Below are 20,373 nucleotides of genomic sequence, written 5' to 3' on the forward strand. Positions count from 1 at the left end.
CTCCCCCACCTGTGAAGCCTGGTGACCTTGAGCCATGCCCCTCCCCCTCTGCAGCTCCCCTCCCCCACCTGTGAAGTCTGGTGACCTTGGGCCTTGCCCCTCCCCCTCGGCAGCTCCCCTCCCCCTCCACGGCCCCCCTCCCCCACCTGTGAAGCCTGGTGACCTTGAGCCATGCCCCTCCCCCTCTGCAGCCCCCCTCCCCCACCTGTGAAGCCTGGTGACCTTGAGCCATGCCCCTCCCCCTCTGCAGCTCCCCTCCCCCACTTGTGAAGTCTGGTGACCTTGAGCCATGCCCCTCCCCCTCTGCAGCTCCCCTCCCCCTCCATGGCCCCCCTCCCCCACCTGTGAAGCCTGGTGACCTTGGGCCTTGCCCCTTCCCCTCAGCAGCCCCCCTCCCCCACCTGTGAAGTCTGGTGACCTTGAGCCATGCCCCTCCCCCGGCAGCTCCCCTCCCCCTCCACGGCCCCCCTCCCCCACCTGTGAAGCCTGGTGACCTTGGGCCGTGCCCCTCCCCCTTTGCGGCCCCCCTCCCCACCTGTGACGTGAGGGAGGAGCTGAGGGAACAGGATCTGAGGGGCAGGAGGCCTTCCTGTCAGACTGGCCTTCCCTCCCGCATCCTCCTGGTCAGGGTGCGGAGTCCAGGGGCCTTCAGGGAGAGATATCCTGCAGCTGTGCGATGGCCCCACAGGCAGGAGTGGGGAAGAGGTTTCAGGAACCTTCCACGGCCTTCACCTCCCTGCAGAAGCCCCTCAGGACAGCTCTCTTGCCTGTCCTTCCCTGCCTGCAGAGCTGGGAGGGCTCAGGCCAGCTGTGGGGGATCGGGGGTCCTCCCAGGCTGCTGGCTTGAAGTCTCAGGGAGGGATGCCCGGGAAGAAATAAAGTGGGAGGCTCAGGCCGTCGGGGCTTCCGTGGGCTGATCAAGTGGGCGGTGCTGGCCAGGTTCTGGGTCCAAGCCCTCCTGCAGGGTCGACACCGGGCGTGAGTTTGCTAAATAAAGACCTGTTGCTACCGGCCTTTCTGTGCGTGCCTGTTGCCCCTGAGCCCAGAGGGGGCCCTGCTGGGGGCATACCCAGACCTCAGTGCTCAGCTCAGCCAAAGCCCCAGAGGCAGCATCCTTATCCCACAGAGCGTCCACGTCCTCATCTGTAAAATGGGGGTAAGGTGTTGACCCGCCCATCCCCGGGGTCCTGGTGAGGATGGACTGAAGCCCCGTATGAAGGTCTCTGTCCTAGGATGACAGTGATGCTCGCCAGCCATGTTAGTATTTTAAGGAGCACACGCTCAGGAGCACGGCCCTGGCTCTAGGCAGCCGCACGCATCCCGTACAGTGTTGAGGCCCTGGCTCTTGGCCTCGAAGCTTGACCTTTGGAGCCAGACAAGGGCTGGGCCACAGGACTCTGCCTCTGCCTGGGCTGGCGGGGTGCAGGCACAGGGTGAAACGGGGTGAGCCTGGAGGTGGGGGTCAGAAGGTGGTGGACGCTCTGATGTCTCCCTCCCCTGGGCCACCCACAGGACCCTGTTGTCTGAGGAGGCGGGACCAGGGTGGGCGGCAGATGCAGAGCCGAGCCCCAGAGGTGGGCTGCTAGCCAGGGCTGCTCAGGAGACAGTGAGCAGGAGGCCTGCATACCCAAGTTGGGGCACCCCCCCACTCACTGTGGCCTCGGGCAAAGCCCTCCACGGCCCCGACTCTCATGTTCCCATGAGCATCCAGGACTCCAGGAGGACCAGGGCTCCAGGTTTAGGTAGCAAGGGGCACTCAGACCCCAGCGAGAGGCCTGGCAGAGGCAAAGGACCTCTCTGCTGGGCACTCATGGGTGACTCCCTAAATGCCCCTCTGCAGGCACTCTGCTTCCTGGGGGCCTCCTTATAAATACTCTGTATCCTAAGAACACCCCAGGAATCCTGAGTCCCTTGGGCTGGGCCGGAGAAAGCTGGTTTGTTATTTAAAAGACGTTCCAAGTGATTCTGATGCTTGGTGACCTCGGAACCCCACTAGCAACCCACCTGTGGGAAGCAGGTGTCCACTGCCATGGGTGGTGGGTCGCTGGCCCAGCAAGGCCACACTCAGCTGTAGGGCCCTTTAATCTTGGTGTCCAGTTGTCAAAACCCCACTGAGGACTGCAGAGCCCCTATGTAGGGATCCAGAGGGTGCAGACTTCAGTGAGGTGACCAGACACAAAACAAGGTGCAGAACCAGAGGCTTCCAGAAGACTCGGGAAGATACTGGAGAAGGGGAGCCTGGTCTCTCTCCCCAGCCCATTGTAAACGTGTGCAGGACAAATGTGAAGAAAATGCTGTACCCGAGGTGGTACATATTTCTCATGATGAGAATAAATACTGTAACAGTGTAAGCTCTTTGAATGTCAATGCTTGGATTTAGAAGAGTCAAGCTCTTTTTTTTTTTTTTTAACAACTCTAAAGTTCTTTGGAAAGAAACCATGAACAAAGCTGGCTTCCCAGGTAGTGCTAGTGGTGATAAGGCATGAACAAACCAGCTGTGGAGGCCGGCCTACAAGAAGGCCTCCAGTGAGCCTGCCTCCTGACCACATCTGGTGGAGTCTCTCCCTCATTGTAGCTCAGAATATGGTGGAAGCCACAGACTGCACCTCCAAGTAGGTTATGAAAGACTCCCATCTTTGCTGCTGTCTTATCTCTGAGAGAAGCTGGCCACCGTGTTAGGAGTAGTGCTGTGGAGAGGTCGGTGTGGACCTCTGTCCCAGGCCAGCCTCTGTCCCGTGACTGATGTCCAGTGGGCCCCTTGGCACTAGCTATGGACAGATCCTGAGGCAGAACCACCCACTAAAGCAGTCCCAGAGCCATGAAACTGTGAGATAATAAACGTTCGTTGTTTTACAACACTAGACTTTGGGGTCATTTGTTATGCAGCAATAGCTAACTAATACAACAGACTAGACGATTTTAAATAGAAGAGTGACGAAGAGGCTTACATTTCAGGTATGAAGAGCAATAGTCCATTGATGGACTAATATAATAGTTACAATTATAGAGTAATAGTCCATTGATGGACTAATATAATAGTTATAATTATAGAGTAATAGTCCATTGATGGAACTAGGGTTGCTCTGACCCTAGAATATGCTCATTCAAATCAGCAGAAGAGACAATTCACTCAGAAAACATTGCCCTTTTTCTATAGAGTTGCTGCAGCAAATCCGTGGGGGAAAGAAGGGATTGTTAATAATAGTACTGAGAGTGTTGGGAACTATTTGAGGAAGAAAATATATGACCTTACAGAACCCCATGCCCCAAATAAATCCCAGATGGAATAAGAGATACTGTGAGCAAGTAAATCCGTGAAACACCCACTGAGGGTGTGGTCGGGTCTGGTTGTGCAGGACCTCACAGCGAGACTGGGCCAGGCTGAGCGTAGGGGGCGGTCTTACCTCCTGCTGGTAAGTGCCTCGGTCACCCGAGCTGGACGACCCTCTGTCCATGCATCGGGCTATAAAGACGATCGTGTGCTTTACCGCGGTCATCTCACGCTCCAGTCTGTTCCAGGGGAAGGCACAGAGGTGACACCGCACTCGTCATCACAGTCCGCATGGCTCACAACCTGCACGTCCATTACTAGAAGTGACCGGGTATCACTTCCACCTTCTTAAAGCGTGATGTGTCCCCATTATGATGGAATTAAAAATCACATGGTCCAAAGACTCATCACATCAGAAATGACTCACCACATCAGAAACGCTTGCCATAGAGCATCATGATAAAACAACACAGGACCCACCGCGGTCATTCTAACCCGGTATGTTCACAGGGATTGTCTTCTACCGGTTTTCTGCTTTGTGTCTTTCTGTGTTTTCCAAATCTCCCACCATGAACATGTGTTATTTTTATCATCATAAAAAGAAACAAGCAGCGTATTTTTAAAAATTGCCCCACTGGGGAGCAATCTGATGATGAGGATCTGTTGAGCCCCTGGTTTCGAGTTTCCCAAACTGACCTGTCATCCGAGGCGCTGGGTCCCCGTAGGGCGTCCATTCTTGGCGCCCAGCACTGTACACAAGGAGGGGGTGTGGGGGGAGCTGCCTGTGACCCTGGCCTGGCGTCAGCATTGCCTGCCCTGTCTCCTGTGGCCCAAGTCAGGGGTGCATTAACCCTTTGTGCTCTGCCCGCAAACAAAGTGGGGGCTGGGGTCGGGAGGCAAAAGCAATGCCTCTGCTCCTCCTCCAACGCCTTCTCTGGGGTGGCCCTGGACATGGCGAGAGCTGGAGACATCCCTGAGGCCCCCAGGAGTGAGGCTGATGCTAAGGAAGGCTAGGGGGAGCCCTGGGACTCTGGGGAAGGGGCAGGACCTTGGGCTGGGCTGGGCTATGACTGGGCTGGCCTGGGCTGGACTGAACTGGGATATGACTGGGCTGGACTGGGCTGAACTGGGCTGGACTGAACTGGGATGTGACTGGGCTAAACTGAGCTATGACTGGGCTGGGCTGGACTGAACTGGGATGTGACTGGGCTGGCCTGGGCTGGGCTAAACTGGGATATGACTGGGCTGGACTGAACTGGGATGTGACTGGGCTGGACTGAACTGGGACAAGACTGGACTGGACTGGGCTGAGCTGGGCTATGACTGGGCTGAGCTGGGCTGGGCTATGACTGGACTGGGCTGAGCTGGGCTATGACTGGGCTGAGCTGGGCTAGGCTATGACTGGACTGGGCTGAGCTGGGCTATGACTGGGCTGAGCTGAGCTGGGCTATGACTGGGCTGAACTGGGCTTGGCTATGACTGGACTGGGCTGAGCTGCGCTGGGGAGGGAAGTGTGGACTAAGGACACCTGTGAGTGAGCAGCTTGTGGGAGGCCCGGTGAACACGTGGTCGGGGAGGCGATCCCTGCAGTGTCCGTGTGATGACCACACTCTCACATGAGAGCAGAGACTGGGGCCGGCTCACAACCAGCGCCCCAGCAGGAAGCCGGGCCAGCCGTCCTGTGCCCGGGAGGAGACAGCTGTCCCAAAGCCGTGCTGTCCTGACACCCAGACACCCTGGGGAACTCCCTTACCTTGCCAGGAGTGGGGCCCATCACCCTGGTGCCCCCAGGCCTCTCTGCCCTGTAAGAGCATCAGCCAGTCCCCAGCGGGCTTTGGGAGGCTGGTCAGCCTTGGCCACCTGACTCCTCCATGTCCCAGCACACCTAGAAACTGGTTGTGCTGGTGAGGCCCAAGCGGGTACAAGACAGAGGGGCTGACAGGCAGAGGCCCCCAGCTGGCCTCCCTGGAAGGCCCGGGGCTGGGAACTTCTCTCTGACCCCTGGCATGAGAGATGCCCTGCAGGTCCTTGGGCTCAACCCCAAACTCGGTCAGGGCCTGTGACCCCAGGGCCTGCAGAGATCCAGATGTCAGGAGTTCCCCTGTGACACTGTGAACCCAGGCCTCCCAGGAGGCCACGAGCCTCTGCGGCTGTATTTTTAGACCATCCCATTTTTTGCCTTTCTTCGGCATCACAACTAATGAAGACAGCAGGGCAGGCCCAAGGCCAAGGCCGCGATACAAGCGGACAGAGCCTCGGGACTGCACACCCCTGTCACCAGCCTGGGAGGCGCCGCTCTGAGCCCCTCCTTCACCACCAGGACTCCCCATCACCAGGGACCCCAGGTTTTGAAAGTCTTTGCTGAGCAACCCCCATTTCCTCACCATGGTCACTTTTTCCCACTTGATGGAAAATAAGAGGCCACGTGCGCCCCTGTCAATATCCACAGGAAAGCTGACACATGCCGGGTCCTCATGACACCCTGGCCCCGAACTGGGGGCTCCGTGTGGCCCTTGAGTCCTCAACTCAGGCTTCACTGTGCCCCTCTTGCCAATGAGAAAACACAGAAGTGAGGGGGCCCACACCCCGGGAGGGGAAGCCCAGACGTGCTGCTCCCCAGGTGCTTCTTGCCGTCTGTCCTGGCCCAGGGGTCACAGGAGGCTCCCGGCCAGCAGGGTCATTCAGAGAGGAGCTGTCCCCTCTCTCCTCCCTCCTCCCCCTGCTGGCCACCCCCCCACCCGCTGCTGACAGAGGCTAAAAATACCCTTCTGTCCCCACGTGGCTGCCAGCCCGGCCCAGCCCAGTCCAGCCTGGCCCCGTCATATCCCAGCAGGTCCTCCATGCCCCTTGGCCAGCTGGGCAGTCGTGTTCTCCAGCCTGCGTTCTGAGACGAGGTCTTGGTGCCCACCGAGAGGTAGGATGAGGGGGGGCAGCCGGAAGAGGGAGCGGAGGACCGGGGCTGGGACCAGCAGGGGAGAGGGGCTTCTAGTGGACAGCCCAGTGGGTCTGGCGATCCCAGTCCTGGGTGCTGTGCAGAGAGACCTGCACACGGCCTAGACCCAGCCCTGGGGGATGGGGGTGGGGGCTCAGCGGGCCTGCTCCCCTCCAGGCCCTTCTGGAGAAGCGGGGGGAAGGCTGAATCACACCTCTGCCTGCAGCCAGGGCCGCGGTGTCCAGCCCAGGCCAGAGCTGGATTGAGGCCCTTTGTTGTCCTGACCGCTCTGCCCTCCTCACTCCCGGCCTGGCAGGCACTGGGTGGGGAGCTCTGAGCCCCCAGGAATGCTTGGTGGCGAGGTCTGCAGGGTGGCAGGTGTCAGCAGATGACCTGAGGCTCCCCGGGAAGGTGCCAGGTGCCCCTGTCCGCTGGCCCCCGGCTGCCTGGGGCGGGGGCAGCCTGACTAATCTCCTGCGCTCCCCTGGGAGGGACACGCTGCCTTCCTTCCAGCCAGAGGGCTTTGTGGGGAGAGGGTGAGGCAGGCTGGACGCCCACCAGGGCCCCGGACCCGTCCTGACCCAGCGGAGCCCAGGCAGGTTCTTGGGCCTCTGGGTGGGTTCTCTGTGTGCCTCAAGCTCCCACCACCAGCACAGCTGCCCTGGGGCGGCCACAGTGCAAGCTCTCCTTATGGGGCTTTGTCGTTTCGATGGCACTGGGTGGATCCGGCATTTTGCACTGGCCTTCGTTTTGTTGGCTGCTAAGGCGCCCCCTGGTGGACCCGCGGTGTCTCAGGGTGCAGCTTCTTGCTGTGTGGTCACTTGGGGGAAGAACAGCTGCACAGAACTTTCTTTTCTCTGGGGCGGTTTTCTTAGGGCAAAAATATCAGAAGATAGTAAGGAAATGTGCGCTTAATTAAATTAGCCCAGAAGTGCATTTTCTGGATCAGGCGATTCGAACTGAGATTGCTCTCTTTTGGTTGCTTGTCTTTCTTTACCAACCTACCGTCCAGCAACATGTAACGGGGGGGGTCCAGGGACCCGGGACCCCCGAGCTGTGTGGTCTTGGATAAGGGACTTGAGCCTCTTTTTGCCTCTGTTTCCTCACCTTTAAAGGGACGTAAACAGCAACTGGCTGGTGGGGTTCCCGTGAGGGCTGGTGTTTGTGCAAAGTCCAGGATGGCCTGGTCCGTGGGGGGCACCGGGAGGGCACGGCTGATGGCCCAGCCCTTTCACCTCCAGCCTCAGTCTGCAGATGATGAGGCTGGGACCAGAGAGGGGCATGGCTCACTCAAGGTCACCCAGCAAGGTCATGGCAACCGAGGTTCCCCGTAACCACGGGCCAGTAAGGACCCACGGGGCTGAAACTATTCAAAGGCAGATGCCCTTCCCAGCAAGGGGGGATGTGGGGATAGAGGAGGCCACTAGGAGGGTTTGGGGGTGGCAGGGGTCCCCGTGCTCCAGGGGGCCTGTTCCGCACAGTCCAGTGGTGTGGAGAGGGGCTGAGGCTTGGTTCTCTTGCTGGCGCGTCCTGCCCCAACTGCCTAGCCTCTCTAAGCCTCAACCACCTCACCTGGGAAAGACAGCGCCTCCACCTCCCAGGGCCTCGGGGCTGGCTTAGGTGAGAGGCTGGGTGAAGCGCTTCACACGTGGTTGATGCTCGGACCGACGTCAGCCTGACAGGCGACTCGGGCCGACGAGACGGTCCCCCTGGCTGACCCTGCTGGCTCCTCTCCCCAGGAGCCCCCACGCAGACGCCCTTGAGTAGGTGAGCCTCACGGTCATGGTGCGGAACGTGGACAACCTGGACTTCCACCTGCCCTCGCACGCCCAGGACGTGCTGGACGGCCTGCAGCGGCTGCGCTCACAGCCTAAGCTGGTGGATGTCACGCTGCTGGTGGGCGGCCGGGAGCTGCCCTGCCACCGCGGGCTCCTGGCTCTGAGCAGCCCTTACTTCCATGCCATGTTCGCCGGCGACTTCGCGGAGAGCTGCTCGGCACGCGTGGAGCTGCGGGACGTGGAGCCCGCCGTGGTGGCTCAGCTGGTGGACTTCGTGTACACGGGCCGGCTGACCGTCACCCAGGGCAACGTGGAGGCGCTGACCCGCACGGCCGCGCGTCTGCACTTCCCCGCCGTGCAGAAGGTCTGCGGCCGCTACCTGCAGCAGCAGCTCGATGCCACCAACTGCCTGGGCATCTGCGAGTTTGGGGAACAGCAGGGGCTGCTGGGCGTGGCCGCCAAGGCCTGGGCCTTCCTGCGGGAGAACTTCGAGGCCGTGGCCCGGGAGGACGAGTTCCTGCAGCTGTCCCAGGAGCGGCTGGCTGCCTGCCTGGCCGGCGACCTGCTGCAGGTGCAGCCAGAGCAGAGCCGGCTGGAGGCCCTGCTGCGCTGGGTACGCCACGACCCCCAGGTCCGGGCCACCCACCTGCCCGAGCTGCTCGGCCTGGTGCACCTGGACGCCGTGCCCAGGCCCCATGTGCAGCAGCTGCTGGCCTCAGAGCCGCTGATCCGGGAGTCGGAGGCCTGTCGGGAGGCCCTGGCCCAGGGCCACGAGGGGGTGAGTGACAGGCGGGGAGCAGGGAGAGGAGCCCCGAGACCCCACCTGCATGGGGACAGACAGGATGAAGTGGGCACCCCCAAGGTGTGTCCCCAGCCTGCAACTCCACCTCCCTGGGGTCGGTTCACCTCCTAAGTATATACTGCGCCCCTGTGTGTGCTACTTCCTGCCTGTGAGGAGAGGCGACCCAGAAGTGGTCATCCCCAGCCCACAGCGTGGCAGGGAAATCCCCTGGAAACACACCCAAGCAGCATGAGAAAGGCCAGTGCTGGACTTTGGGTGTCCTCTGAGGGGCAGGCAGCCAGGGAGAGCTTCCTGGAGGAGGCAGCATCTGAGCTGGGCTTTAGAGGAAAGATAGGAGCCCGTCAGGGGGAAATAAGCCAGGAAGAAGAGGCGAGGAGCACAGACAGGCATGGCAGCCAGCCACCACCTGCCCTTAGGAAGCTGCTCAAGCGTTTATGGGGTGCAATTTCCTATCTGGGCTGGCGGTAGGCCTGGTGAGAGGGCAGGTCCTTAATGAAGTGACAGGCCAGGCTGTGACTGAGGCAAGGAGCTGAAGTCTGTCTGCTCCCAGGCAGCCGGCTCCGGGCCTTGCTCAGAAGGACCTCTTAGGAGCCAACTCTGGGAACAGAGACATGGCTCAGGCCAGCGGTGGGGTGTGTGGTGGCAAATACTGGCCACTCCACGGCCAGGCACCACTGGCCTGCCAGGGACAGGGTGCAGCCGCTGGCCACCCGCCCACGAGGTGGTGACCCTGTAGGTGCTGCAGGTGGGGGGTCTGGACTTTGGAGGGCGGGCCAGAGAGGCAGTGGGACTCTGGGATCCAGGGAGCTCGCCCCCAGCGAGAAATACTCCAGCATTTCCTGCCACCCAGGGCCGTCCCAGGTGGCCACCCCAGCTGGCACAGGGGAGCTGGGCTCCTCGGGGAGGGGAGCCTACCTGGGGGGCTGGGGACAGGGTCTGGGGCTTGGTTCCAAAGGTGGTGCAGAAACACCTCTGCACGGCGGGGCGGGAACTGGGGAGCGGCTGGGAGGGAGCAGGCCTCACGCTCAGGCCCACAAGGACCCGGCTCCCACCTTTCCAGGTTCTGAGCACTTGCCTTCACCGGCCCACGGTGGCCATGGCATGTGGACGGGTATGCATGCACACTCATGCACAAGCACACACAGGGACGCACACACTGATGCTCACCCTACCACACGTGTGTACAAGCACACACAGGCACACACACACTGACGCTGACACTACACGTGTGTACAAGCACACACAGGCACACACACACTGATGCTCACCCTACCGCACGTGTGTACAAGCACACACAGGCACACACACTGCAGCTCACCCCATCACACGTGTGCACAAGCACACATGGACATGCACACGCTGCAACTCGCCCCACTCCACACGTGTGGACAAGCACACACAGGCATGCACACGCTGCAACTCACCCCACTCCACACGTGTGGACAAGCACACACAGGCACACACACTGCAGCTCACCCCATCACATGTGTGCACAAGCACACATGGACATGCACACGCTGCAACTCGCCCCACTCCACACGTGTGGACAAGCACACACAGGCATGCACACACTGCAACTCACCCCACTCCACACGTGTGGACAAGCACACACAGGCACACACACTGCAGCTCACCCCATCACATGTGTGCACAAGCACACATGGACATGCACACGCTGCAACTCGCCCCACTCCACACGTGTGGACAAGCACACACAGGCATGCACACGCTGCAACTCGCCCCACTCCACACGTGTGGACAAGCACACACAGGCATGCACACACTGCAACTCACCCCACTCCACACGTGTGCACAAGCACACACAGGCACATACACACTGCAGCTCTCCCCACCCCACACTTGTGCACTGATGCAGGGCCACACTGTGGACCCACAGCGGCTCCCAAATGCCCAGGCCACGGCCAGCCTCCGAAAATACCGTGGAGGCCTGCCGGCGCCCAGGCCCCTCTGCCCGAGGACAGGGCCTGCCACTGACCCCAGCCCCCTGGCCCCGCAGGCACTGCTGGCCCTCCCGCAGAAGCTGGAGGAGGTCCTGGTGGTGGTGGGCGGGCGGGCACTGGAGGAGGAGGAGGAGGAGGGAGCCGAGGAGCTCGCCCCCCAGGCCGGGAACTTCGCCTTCTACCACACCAAGGCCAGTGAGTACCCGCGGGGCCCACAGCCCTGGCACAGGGGGTCCTCTGTCCTTGAGGTGGGGGGTTGCAGAGGAGCCTGGGCCCCAGCAGGGGAGGGAGGCAGACTGTGGGGGGCACGGCAGACCCCTCTGCCTCCAGCCGCAGCCCTAACTCTGGGGTTCTACACACTGGGACCTGGGGAAAGTGGCCCCCGCCCAGACTGCCCGGTGTGGGAAAGTGGCCACTGGCCCGGGCGGGAGGGACAGCTGGCAGCTGCTTCCCCTTAGCAGTCTTGCTCTGTGTGCCTAACGGGTTCTCAGTCCTGGTGGAGCACAGGGAACTTGGGGTGCAGACAGCCTGGGGTATGACAGCCCAGGATCTGGGTCGGCCCAGTGGGGTCCCGATTCCAGTCTTTGAGCAGGTCACTTCGCCTCCTTGAGCCTCAGTTTCCTCATCTGTGAAATGGCCTTTGTGATGAGGAGTCAGTGGGTGGGTGGGGGGCAGGCCTGCCTCTCCTGCCCGGGAGCCCCTTCACAGGTCCCCCTCCACCAGAAAGGAGGGTGAGAGGGCAGCCAGGCTCAGGATTGGGGTGGGCGCCACACCAGCCCGGGGAAGTTCTTTGGAAATCAGCAGTTTGCTGGCCGCCATCCTGGGGCCACCGGGCAGGGGGCCACCACCCCATGGCGTCAGCGACTGGCAGGCTCCAGGAAGCCAGGGGCCGGCTGTCCCAGGTCAGGGGCTGACGGGGGGAATTTGGGGGCTGACGTCAACAGATGAGCTGGGAGCAGCTGTCCCTGAGACCCTGGCGGGGGGTGGGGCAGCAGGGCCGCTGGCAGGCCAAGGCCTGGTGACCGCTGGGCAATCCCCATCCTGGGGTGACACAGACGTGAGTCAGGGGGACATGGAGTCCCTGCCCAGAGGGGGTTCCACATGTCCTGAAAACCCCCATACGGCTGTAAATAGTAAACAGGAGTCCTCCCGGGGACATCCCAGAGGCCCGGTCTCTCCCATAGCCTTCCACAAGCACCCAAAATGTGTCCATAGAGAGTACTAAACATTTTTATTGCTCATTCTGTTTTTTTTCAAAGTCATCTCTTGATCTTGTAGCTTCATGGAGGCAGATCCATTACTGCTTCGTGCAGTAATGTGGGCACGTTACTCTGTGCCTCATCTTAGGGAAAATCGTTCTTACAGCCCCCATCAGCTGGGCAGCTGCCGTGTGACAGACGCATCTCCTGTAGTCCCCACCCACTGGGAGAGAAGTTAGCCCCATTCTACAGATGAGGAAACTGAGGCTGGGGTTTGTCCGAGGCCACGGCACTGGGGCAGGGGAGCAGGGATTGGGACCCACTCTGCCAGCTGCACGGCCGCATCTTGCCCCTCCCCGCTGCCCATGGGCCCAGAAGGTGCTCGGGATGAGAAGCAAGTGAAGATGCTTGTGTTATGACCCATCTGTGACTGGCGATCAGCCAGCCCTTAACCCCTCCTCCATCTGATTGGGATGAGACCTGACTCAGGGCCAAAAAGTCCAGCGGGGTCAGTGGGATTGGCTGCAGGGTCAGGGTGACAGCCAGCCCCTTGGAGCCTGGACCCCTCCTCCGCACACCCAGGGTGCCAGGCTCTGAGGGCAGCGGGGGGAGCCAGGTACCCCCTGGAGCCAAGCCTGGGGCATAGGGGCGCCTGGGGCCACCTTGAACCCACCCCACTGGGTGCTGCCCCCCACCTCTGTGCCTAGCTGAGTCCAGCCTCTGCCCCCATCAGTGAGGGGACATTTCTGCCCCCCTCAAGCAGAAGAGGTACTGAGCAGGAAGGGGGGCCCCACAGTGAGCCCAGCCACCCTGACACTGCCCCCCGTCTTCCGCCAGAGAGGTGGATGGCCCTCCCAGACTTCCCCGACCATCACAAGTGGGGCTTCTCGCTGGCGGCGCTCAACAACGACGTCTACGTGACAGGTGGGCGGGCGGGGCCCCTGTCCTGAGCCCCGTGCTGAGCTGACCCCTGAATGCCATGCCCGGATCGCTGACCATTTGGTCAAGACTCTTGCAGACCTTTTCATCCTACGGAGACAAGGAAATGTCAAGTCCATGGGTCCACAAGCGGGCACGGGGCAGTGTCATGGGCTCTGTCCTGCACCCAGGGTCTCCCCAGGAGGAAGCGTGTGAAGGAGGGGGTTGTCCCTCTGCTCTTATATCTTAGAAGTTGGGGGGGTCCTCGGGAGGTTTGGTTGAGAAAAAAGCTTCCGCTGATGGGGGCTTGAGACCTTGTCCCGCTTGTTTATGGGGTGTGGAGGGGTCTCTGCAGGTCACAGGGCTAGACCGTGCCACTGCGGTCACCCTCCCCCGCCCCCCCCGCCCAGCGTCTGGCAGGACAGAGGCCTGGCACCGGGGAGGGGGTGGGAGCCCTGGTGCTCAGCCCCCGCCCGCCCAGAGGCCCCAGGCCGGTGGGCGCCCAAATGGACACAGCCTCTCCTGCAGGGGGCTCTCGGGGCTCCAGGACGGACGCGTGGTCCACGACGGAGGCCTGGTGCTTCCCCCTGAAGGAGGCCGCCTGGAGGCCGGTGGCACCCATGCTGAAGGCCCGCACCAACCACGCCAGCGCCGCGCTCAACGGGGAGATCTACGCGGTCGGAGGTAAGGCCCCTCCCACGCCCCGCCTGCCCCCCGCCCCCAACACCTGGGCCCCTCACACCCCACCCCACCCCCACCCCACCCGCCGCATCCTGGGGTGCGACTCAGGCAGGAGTCTCGGGGCCCAGCTCCAGGCTGCTTCCATGTTCTCTGGGACGCAGAGAACAGGGCAAGGAGTCAGTCCGCCAACCCCGTGAGGAGCGGGGGCCTCAGCTGCCGGTGGGGCTGGCCACGCTCATCCCAGGACCCAGGGTTCAGCCCTCAGCTTGGGGTCACCTCCTCGGTGACACCCCTGGGGTGAGGGGACACATGGGGCATCCTTTTGCTGTCACCTGGCCCCCCACACACCCAGCCTGAGCTCAGGGCCTGCAGTATTCCCCCCGCACCCCAGAGGTGCAGCGAGGAGTCGTCCCGGGGATGCTGATGGTTAGATGAATAGTGAGAGACGCACTGGGTGGCTGAGCAAGAGTGTCCCATGGCCTCTGGAGGTGACAGCTGGCCCTAGGGACATCCCCGGAGCCCCACCTGTCCCGGGGACCCCCTTTCCCTCAGTGGCTGCCATGTTCCCCACCCGAGGACAGAGGGCTCGCACAGTGGTACAAGGCAGCTTGGGGCCCCGGGCTCTCAGAGACTGAGGTGGGCTCCAGGTGGGCGCCCACCCACCACAGCTCTGCGTCACCATCACATCCAGGCTGTCCAGGGCCGGGAACGTGCGTGTGTGCTAAGTCGCTCAGTCATGTCTGACTCTCTGTGACCCCATGGACTGTAGCCCGCCAGGCTCCTCTGTCCATGGGATCCTCCAGGCAAGAAAGCTGGAGTGGGTTGCCATGCCCTCCTCAAGGGGATCTTCCCGACCCAGGGATCGAGCCCACATCTCTTACGTCTCCTGCATTGGCAGGCGGGTTCTTTTCCACTAGCGCCATCTGGGAAGGGCTGGGTGAGGGGCTGCCTAAAAGTCCCCCAAGAATGACTTTCTCCATCCCAGGAAGGGCCTCCACCATGTGAAGGGCCTGGGGCTGGCGGCCTTCCGGGACCCCCATGGGCACCTCTCCAGGCACCCTGGGCTCTGAAGGGCTCAGAGTGGCTGGGCCTCACAGGGAGGCCCCATCACCTGCTCTGGAGTCGGGCATCCCTGGTCCAGGAGCCCACTCCCATGCCACTTCTAGGCGAGTGGCCTTGGGCAGACACCCTCCTCTCTCGGAGCTCTGCTCCCCTCTCTCTAAAATGGGTCACGTTGCCTGCGTCTCAGGGCTTCTCATGTGACTCAGTGGACAAAGAATCCGCCTGCAAGGCAAGAGATGCAGGTTCGATCCCTGTGTTGGAAAGATCCCCTGGAGGAGGACATGGCGACTCGCTTAAGTATTCTTGCCTGGAAAACCCCATGAACAGGGGAGCCTGGCGGGCTGCAGTCCGTGGAGTCACAAAGAGTCGGGCAGGACTGAAGCCACAGACCGCGCGCACACACGCCCGCCTCTCCAGGCTGTGCCCACCTCCCCCTGCCCTTGCCCGCCTAGGCACCCAGGGCGGCCCTGCAGCCTCCGCAGAGCCTCAGACCCTGCGTTTCCAGGAACCTTCCCTCGTCCTAGCCCCCGGCAGCCCTGACCCCACCCGTTGGCCCGGCAGGCACCACTCTGGACGTGGTAGAGGTGGAGAGCTATGACCCCTTCACGGACACCTGGACGCCCATCCGCCCGGCCCTCAAGTACGTCAGCAACTTCTCGGCGGCCGGCTGCGGGGGCCGGCTCTACCTGGTGGGCTCCAGCGCCTGCAAGTACAACGCCCTGGCTCTGCAGTGCTACAACCCGGTCACAGGTGGGGGGCGGCCGCGGGGCCCAGGGGGCGGGGCGCTGGAGGGACCCAGGGGCGGGGCGCTGGCGGGACCCAGGGGGCGGGGCACAGGTGGGACCCAGGGGGCGGGGCGCTGGAGGGACCCAGGGGGCAGGCACGCCATGACCTGTCTTGGCGACTGGAGGGGTGGGGACCCCGGGGATAGGTGTGGCCAGGGGGTGTCAGGGAGCGGGCAGTCGCAGGCCTCTTACAAAGGGCCACGGCCTCCCCAGCGATGGATGGGGCAGTGGAGGAAGGCAGGGGCCCACAGGGGTCACCAGCACGGAGCCACAGCCCCCCACAGTCTAGAGGCGTGGGGACAGGGGACCAGGAAGCCCCACCCCGGGTCCTAAACCTGTCTGGCTGCTGGATCTGCCTGGAACCGGCCTCGTGGGGAGGGGCAGCAGGCCTGGACCCCTGAAGCCCAGCGGGCACCAGCTTGGGCTCTAGGGCCGGGTCCGGGTTTGGGCCCCAGCCTAAGGATACAGGGCTTGCACAAGGCACCTCCTTCCTGGCATGGGCCAGGCCCAAGAGGGAGTGAGTTGAGAGGGAGTGAGTCCCCCGCCCCTGGGGTGATCAAGCCAGGGAGGGGGGATTCTTGAGCTGTTTCAGGGGGAAGGAGCCAGCTCTCTCTCTCCCTCAGGGCAGCCCCTCTGGTCCATCCTCTGGATGGTGGGGCTGAGGATCCCACAGGAGGCAGACCAGGCCCAGGGTCAGGTGGGGGCCCCGGGTACTGGACCAAGGGGCCAGCAGGATGGAGGCAGAGGCCTGGGGTGCCCACTCAGGCCACGGCCTCTGGACACCTCGCAGCCCCTCCTGAGGACCCGAGGATGAGGCCCCCCGGGGACCCTGCCCCCCAAAGCGGGGCGCCCCCAGCTGCACGGCCGGGAGGCCCAGGGACGGCCTCCCTGGTGATGGGGGCGGGCGTGTGTCCGCAGACGCCTGGAGCGTGATCGCCTCGCCCTTCCTCCCCAAGTACCTGTCCTCTCCACGCTGCGCCGCGCTGCACGGGGCGCTCTACCTGGTGGGGGACAACACCAAGAAAGTCTACGTGTACGACCCCGGGGCCAACCTGTGGCAGAAGGTGAGCCTCTCCTGCCCCCGGAGAGAGCAGGCCTGGGCTGTGGTCCCCGCTGGGGCAGGGGGCAGGGGATGAGGCCTGGGGACGCAAGGGCCCAGAGGGGCCCCCTCCCGAGGACCTGGGGCCGCTGGTCACTGTGGATGCTCTGTCCCCATCACATGGAGAAACCTGTCCTCCTCCTCAGGGGGCAAAACCAGGCTCGGCCAGGGGCGCTCAGGGGCCGGTGGACTCAGAGAGAACTCCTCCTTGCTGGTGCCAGCCAGGCCCGCGAGGGAGAGACTCCCCCACCCCAGGGGGTGATCAAGCCAGGGAGGGGGCTTCTTGAGCTGTTTCAGGGGCAAGGAGCCAGCCCTTGGCCCCCCACCCCACCCCCATTCCTGCTACTGCTCCCTCCTCCATCACCCCAGGGCAGGGGGCGGGGGCTCGTGGAGGCACCAGAGCCCTGGCCTTCCTCCGCATGTCTTCCCGAGAAGGAGGAGGGACAGTGCCCAGAGCCCGCGGTGGCCTCTGCTAGCCAGGCCAGCCGCGCAACAGCGGGGGCTCTGTGATCCGCTGACCGCAGCTGTCCCCTGGCGTCAGCGCCCAGCTGACCGGAGGCCCCCATGCCAGCAGCACGACAGGTGCAGGCCAGCCCTGCCAGGCTCTGCCCCTGGGCCCGTCACCAGGGCTGGCCCGGCCCACCGCCCGGCCCTGGGCCGGGGCCTGTCCTCCGCAGGCCTGGAGGTCTGCCGCCCGTTCCCGGCTCCACCTGGGTGGCCTCCCCCTTCCTGCCCTCCCCGGCTCTTCCGGAAGGGAACACACCTCTCTCCCTGGCCTGGGGAAAGCCGTGAGCCCTCAGCCCACAGCCCCCAGCCAGGGTACCCCCGAGGCCCCAGGCCGAGGCGAGGGCACAGCGCTGAGTCCCCCAGGGCATCTGTCAGGGTGGAAGCCACACCACATCCTCGAGAGAGAGACAGTCAGAGGCCCAGCCTGCACCCCGGGAGCGAGGCCCAGGTCCCCCTTGACCCTCTCGGCTCAGATATGGGCAAACTCGGAGAGCAAGGGATGGCTGGGAACGTTATCCCCGGAGCAGCGGGGTCTCCCCCGCAAGGGAAAGTCGCAGGGGTCCCCCGGGGGCAGCTGGGGGCGGGGCTGAGGTCCCAGGAGGCAGGTGGGGGGCACCCTGGATGGGGGTGGGGTGGGGTGCCCCTCACCGTGAGGCCGCGGGGCGCTGAGGGCAGACCATCCGCAGGTGCAGCCCTTGCACAGCCTGCACGAGAACGGGGCTCTGGTGCCGCTGGGGGACGCGCTCTACGCCACGGGCGGCCGCTGGCAGGGCATGGCTGGGGACTACCACGTGGAGATGGAGGCCTACGACCGCCGCCGGGACGCCTGGGTCCGCCTCGGCGCCATGCCCCGCCTCTGGCTATACCACGGGGCGTCCGCCGTCTTCCTGGACGTCTCCAAGTGGACCCAGCCCTTCGGGCCTGCCCCGGAGCCCTGAGCCGCCCTGCAGCCCCCCTGGAGCGGGCTGGCGGAGCCCCCACCCCGGGGGACGGGCCCCCTTTCACTCTGGTTTGTCTGACGGCTCAGCATCACCGGCCCCTCTGGGTCCAGGCTGGGCTCCGGCCATCGGGGACGACAGGGGACAGAGTCTTCGTCTCTGCGGCAAGACCACTCCAAGCTCAGAGCTGACCAGCAGCAAGGGCTGGGCCTCTGGACGCCTGGAAGGATGGGAGAAGCTGCGCGCCTGCCGTGGGGCGTCTGAGACCTCAGAGCAGGGAGCCGGGCCCTGGGGAGCAGCGTGAGAACTCGTGATCTGTCTGAGGACCAGCCGCTCTGGGCCATGTGTCCCATGGGTGGCGGTCAGAGGGAGCCACACAGATGGGGGTGACCACGGGGGCCCGGGAAGCCAGGGCTGCAGAGGGTGGGTGGCACCGAGCGAAGCACCCCAAGGTGGGGTCAGCGCCCGCCGTAGTGGGCCTGCTTCTACCTCACAGCTGTGTGACCCCGCTGGCCGCCCACCCTCTCTGCTCTCAGGCACACGGGGCTGGCTCGGGAGGGGTCTCCCAGCCCCCAGGCTTACACTGGCACCTGGTTTCCAAAGGCTGCTTCTGGGGAAATAGGAGGTCCAGCTCCTTCTGGGTCAGCCCCCCTGAAGGGCAGCACCCACAGAAACAAAGAAGGAGGTGAGGGGTAGGGGCTGTGATAGAGAGTCTTTCCGCTTGCCGGGGGTGGGGGGCGGGCTGGGGGCAGAGAGGGCGGCAAGGCTGCCCAGAGAGGGGAGCAGGAAGGGCCAGGGCTTCCCCTTTTCTTGGGGTATGTGCTAAATTGCTTAAGTTGTGTCCGACTCTTTGCGACGCTATGGACTGTAGCCCACCAGGCTCCTCTGTCCATGGGCTCCTCCAGGCAAGAATACTGGAGTGGGTTGCCATCTCCTCTTCCAGGGGATCTTCCCCGACCCAGGGATTGAACCCTCGTCTCCTACGTCTTCTGTGTTGGCAGGCAGGTTCTTTACTACCAGCACCTAAACGAAGGCGCTGCGTCAGAAGGAAGGTCCCCAGAGGGGAGCCTGCAGGGCTGGTGTCCTGCAGGGACTTCTGGGGATAGCTCCTGGGTGCTCCAGTGACTTGCCCTCAGGCGGCCTGCTGGGCAAGGAGGCCCAGCACGTGGACTGCCCAGAGTCCCCCAAGACGCACTAGGGCCCCTCACAGGGCAGGTTCGGGCCCCTGCCCCTCCTCACCCGTCCTGAACGAGGCACCGCGTCGGTGGCCACGGGGACGATGGAGGCCCCTCACCAGGCCCTCCCGCCTCGACACAGGCTCCGTGGGGGCGCCCAGCCTGGCTCCATCCCCGGCGCTGACCCGCCGAGCCCTCAAGCAGCTCCCGTCATCCTCCGGACCTGGCTTTCCTCTCGGGGGCCAGCCTGTGGGCTCCTCCAAGAATCCCTTGGGGACCGCAGGGCCCCCTGACGTTGCTGGTTCTGAGGATCGGATCCTGGGTCCCTCTGGCTCCCATAGACCCAGGGCCACTTTGCTCCCAGACTGACTCTTCCTGCCCATCTCTTCTGAGAGACCTGAGTGGGTCCCAGGACCCAGACAGAGCGGGGCGTGCTGAGGGTCTGCTCCCAAAGGAACACAAACCACAGCCCTCAGGACGCCTAGTCAGTCAGATGGTGAACGGGGTGGCTGAAACCGAGGACGGAGGTCTCTGGGATCCTTGCCGCTTTCTGTAAGAAAATCACCTGGAATATTTTTTAGACGCTGATCGAAGGTGCTATTTCAAAGACTCAGCATGTCACACTGGACTTTTTTTTTCTGATCAAACACGCATAGTTGAAAATGTCCTAGGGGAAGGCCTGATTTCTGCTCCGCCCGCCCTCCACTTTGGGGGGCCCGAGCTGCCGCTATTCAGGGCGCCTGGATCTGGCCCCTCAAGTTGAGTGATGGGAGAACTTGACAGGGGGCTGCGTCTGAGGTGGGGGCAGGCTAAGGCGACTCAGCGGGGAGCTCGGGGGGGCTCCCCGGACCACCAACGGCTGGGGGGCCGTCGCCAGTCCTCTGCCTCCAGGGCCTTGCAGAGCAGAGGCAGAGCCCAGAAAGGGAGCTGGGGAGGGAGAGGGCACCTGGGGGCTCCATGACCTCGGGCCAACCCAAGGCTTAGCCTCAGTTTCCACATCTGCACAGTGGGGGCAACCACATGATTTGAGGGTGGGGTGATGTCGGGCAGACGGCAAAGGCGGCCTGCCTGCCTGCCGGTCCCTTCCCCCACCAGAGGCCACTCCACAGGCTGCTGAGGCTCCCGCGGTTCTGGGGGCAGAGGGAGCTGGGCTTCCCATGACTTCATCGGCAGAGGTCCTTCCTCTGCAGGAAGAGACGCGAGTGGGAACGGCTTGGCTGCATCAGGCTGCTGGGAAGCCAGGGCCAAGGCCGTGACCTGAGGGC

At 63.3% G+C, this 20,373-nt stretch overlaps 1 protein-coding gene across 1 annotated transcript; it reads left to right on the top strand.

Moving 5' to 3' along the window:
- Nucleotides 1–6,076: 6,076 nt before the first annotated feature.
- KLHL30 (kelch like family member 30) lies at nucleotides 6,077–19,775 on the top strand. The gene is made up of 8 exons (XM_043878070.1): nucleotides 6,077–6,185; nucleotides 7,943–8,759; nucleotides 10,801–10,939; nucleotides 12,781–12,867; nucleotides 13,390–13,545; nucleotides 15,166–15,354; nucleotides 16,308–16,453; nucleotides 17,682–19,775. Exons 2-8 carry the CDS (start codon nucleotides 7,986–7,988, stop codon nucleotides 17,931–17,933), a joined length of 1,743 nt encoding a protein of 580 aa, XP_043734005.1. The 5' UTR covers nucleotides 6,077–6,185; nucleotides 7,943–7,985; the 3' UTR covers nucleotides 17,934–19,775.
- Nucleotides 19,776–20,373: the final 598 nt, after the last annotated feature.

This window comes from Cervus elaphus, chromosome 20, assembly GCF_910594005.1.
Source record: "Cervus elaphus chromosome 20, mCerEla1.1, whole genome shotgun sequence".
NCBI classification, from domain to species: domain Eukaryota; kingdom Metazoa; phylum Chordata; class Mammalia; order Artiodactyla; family Cervidae; genus Cervus; species Cervus elaphus.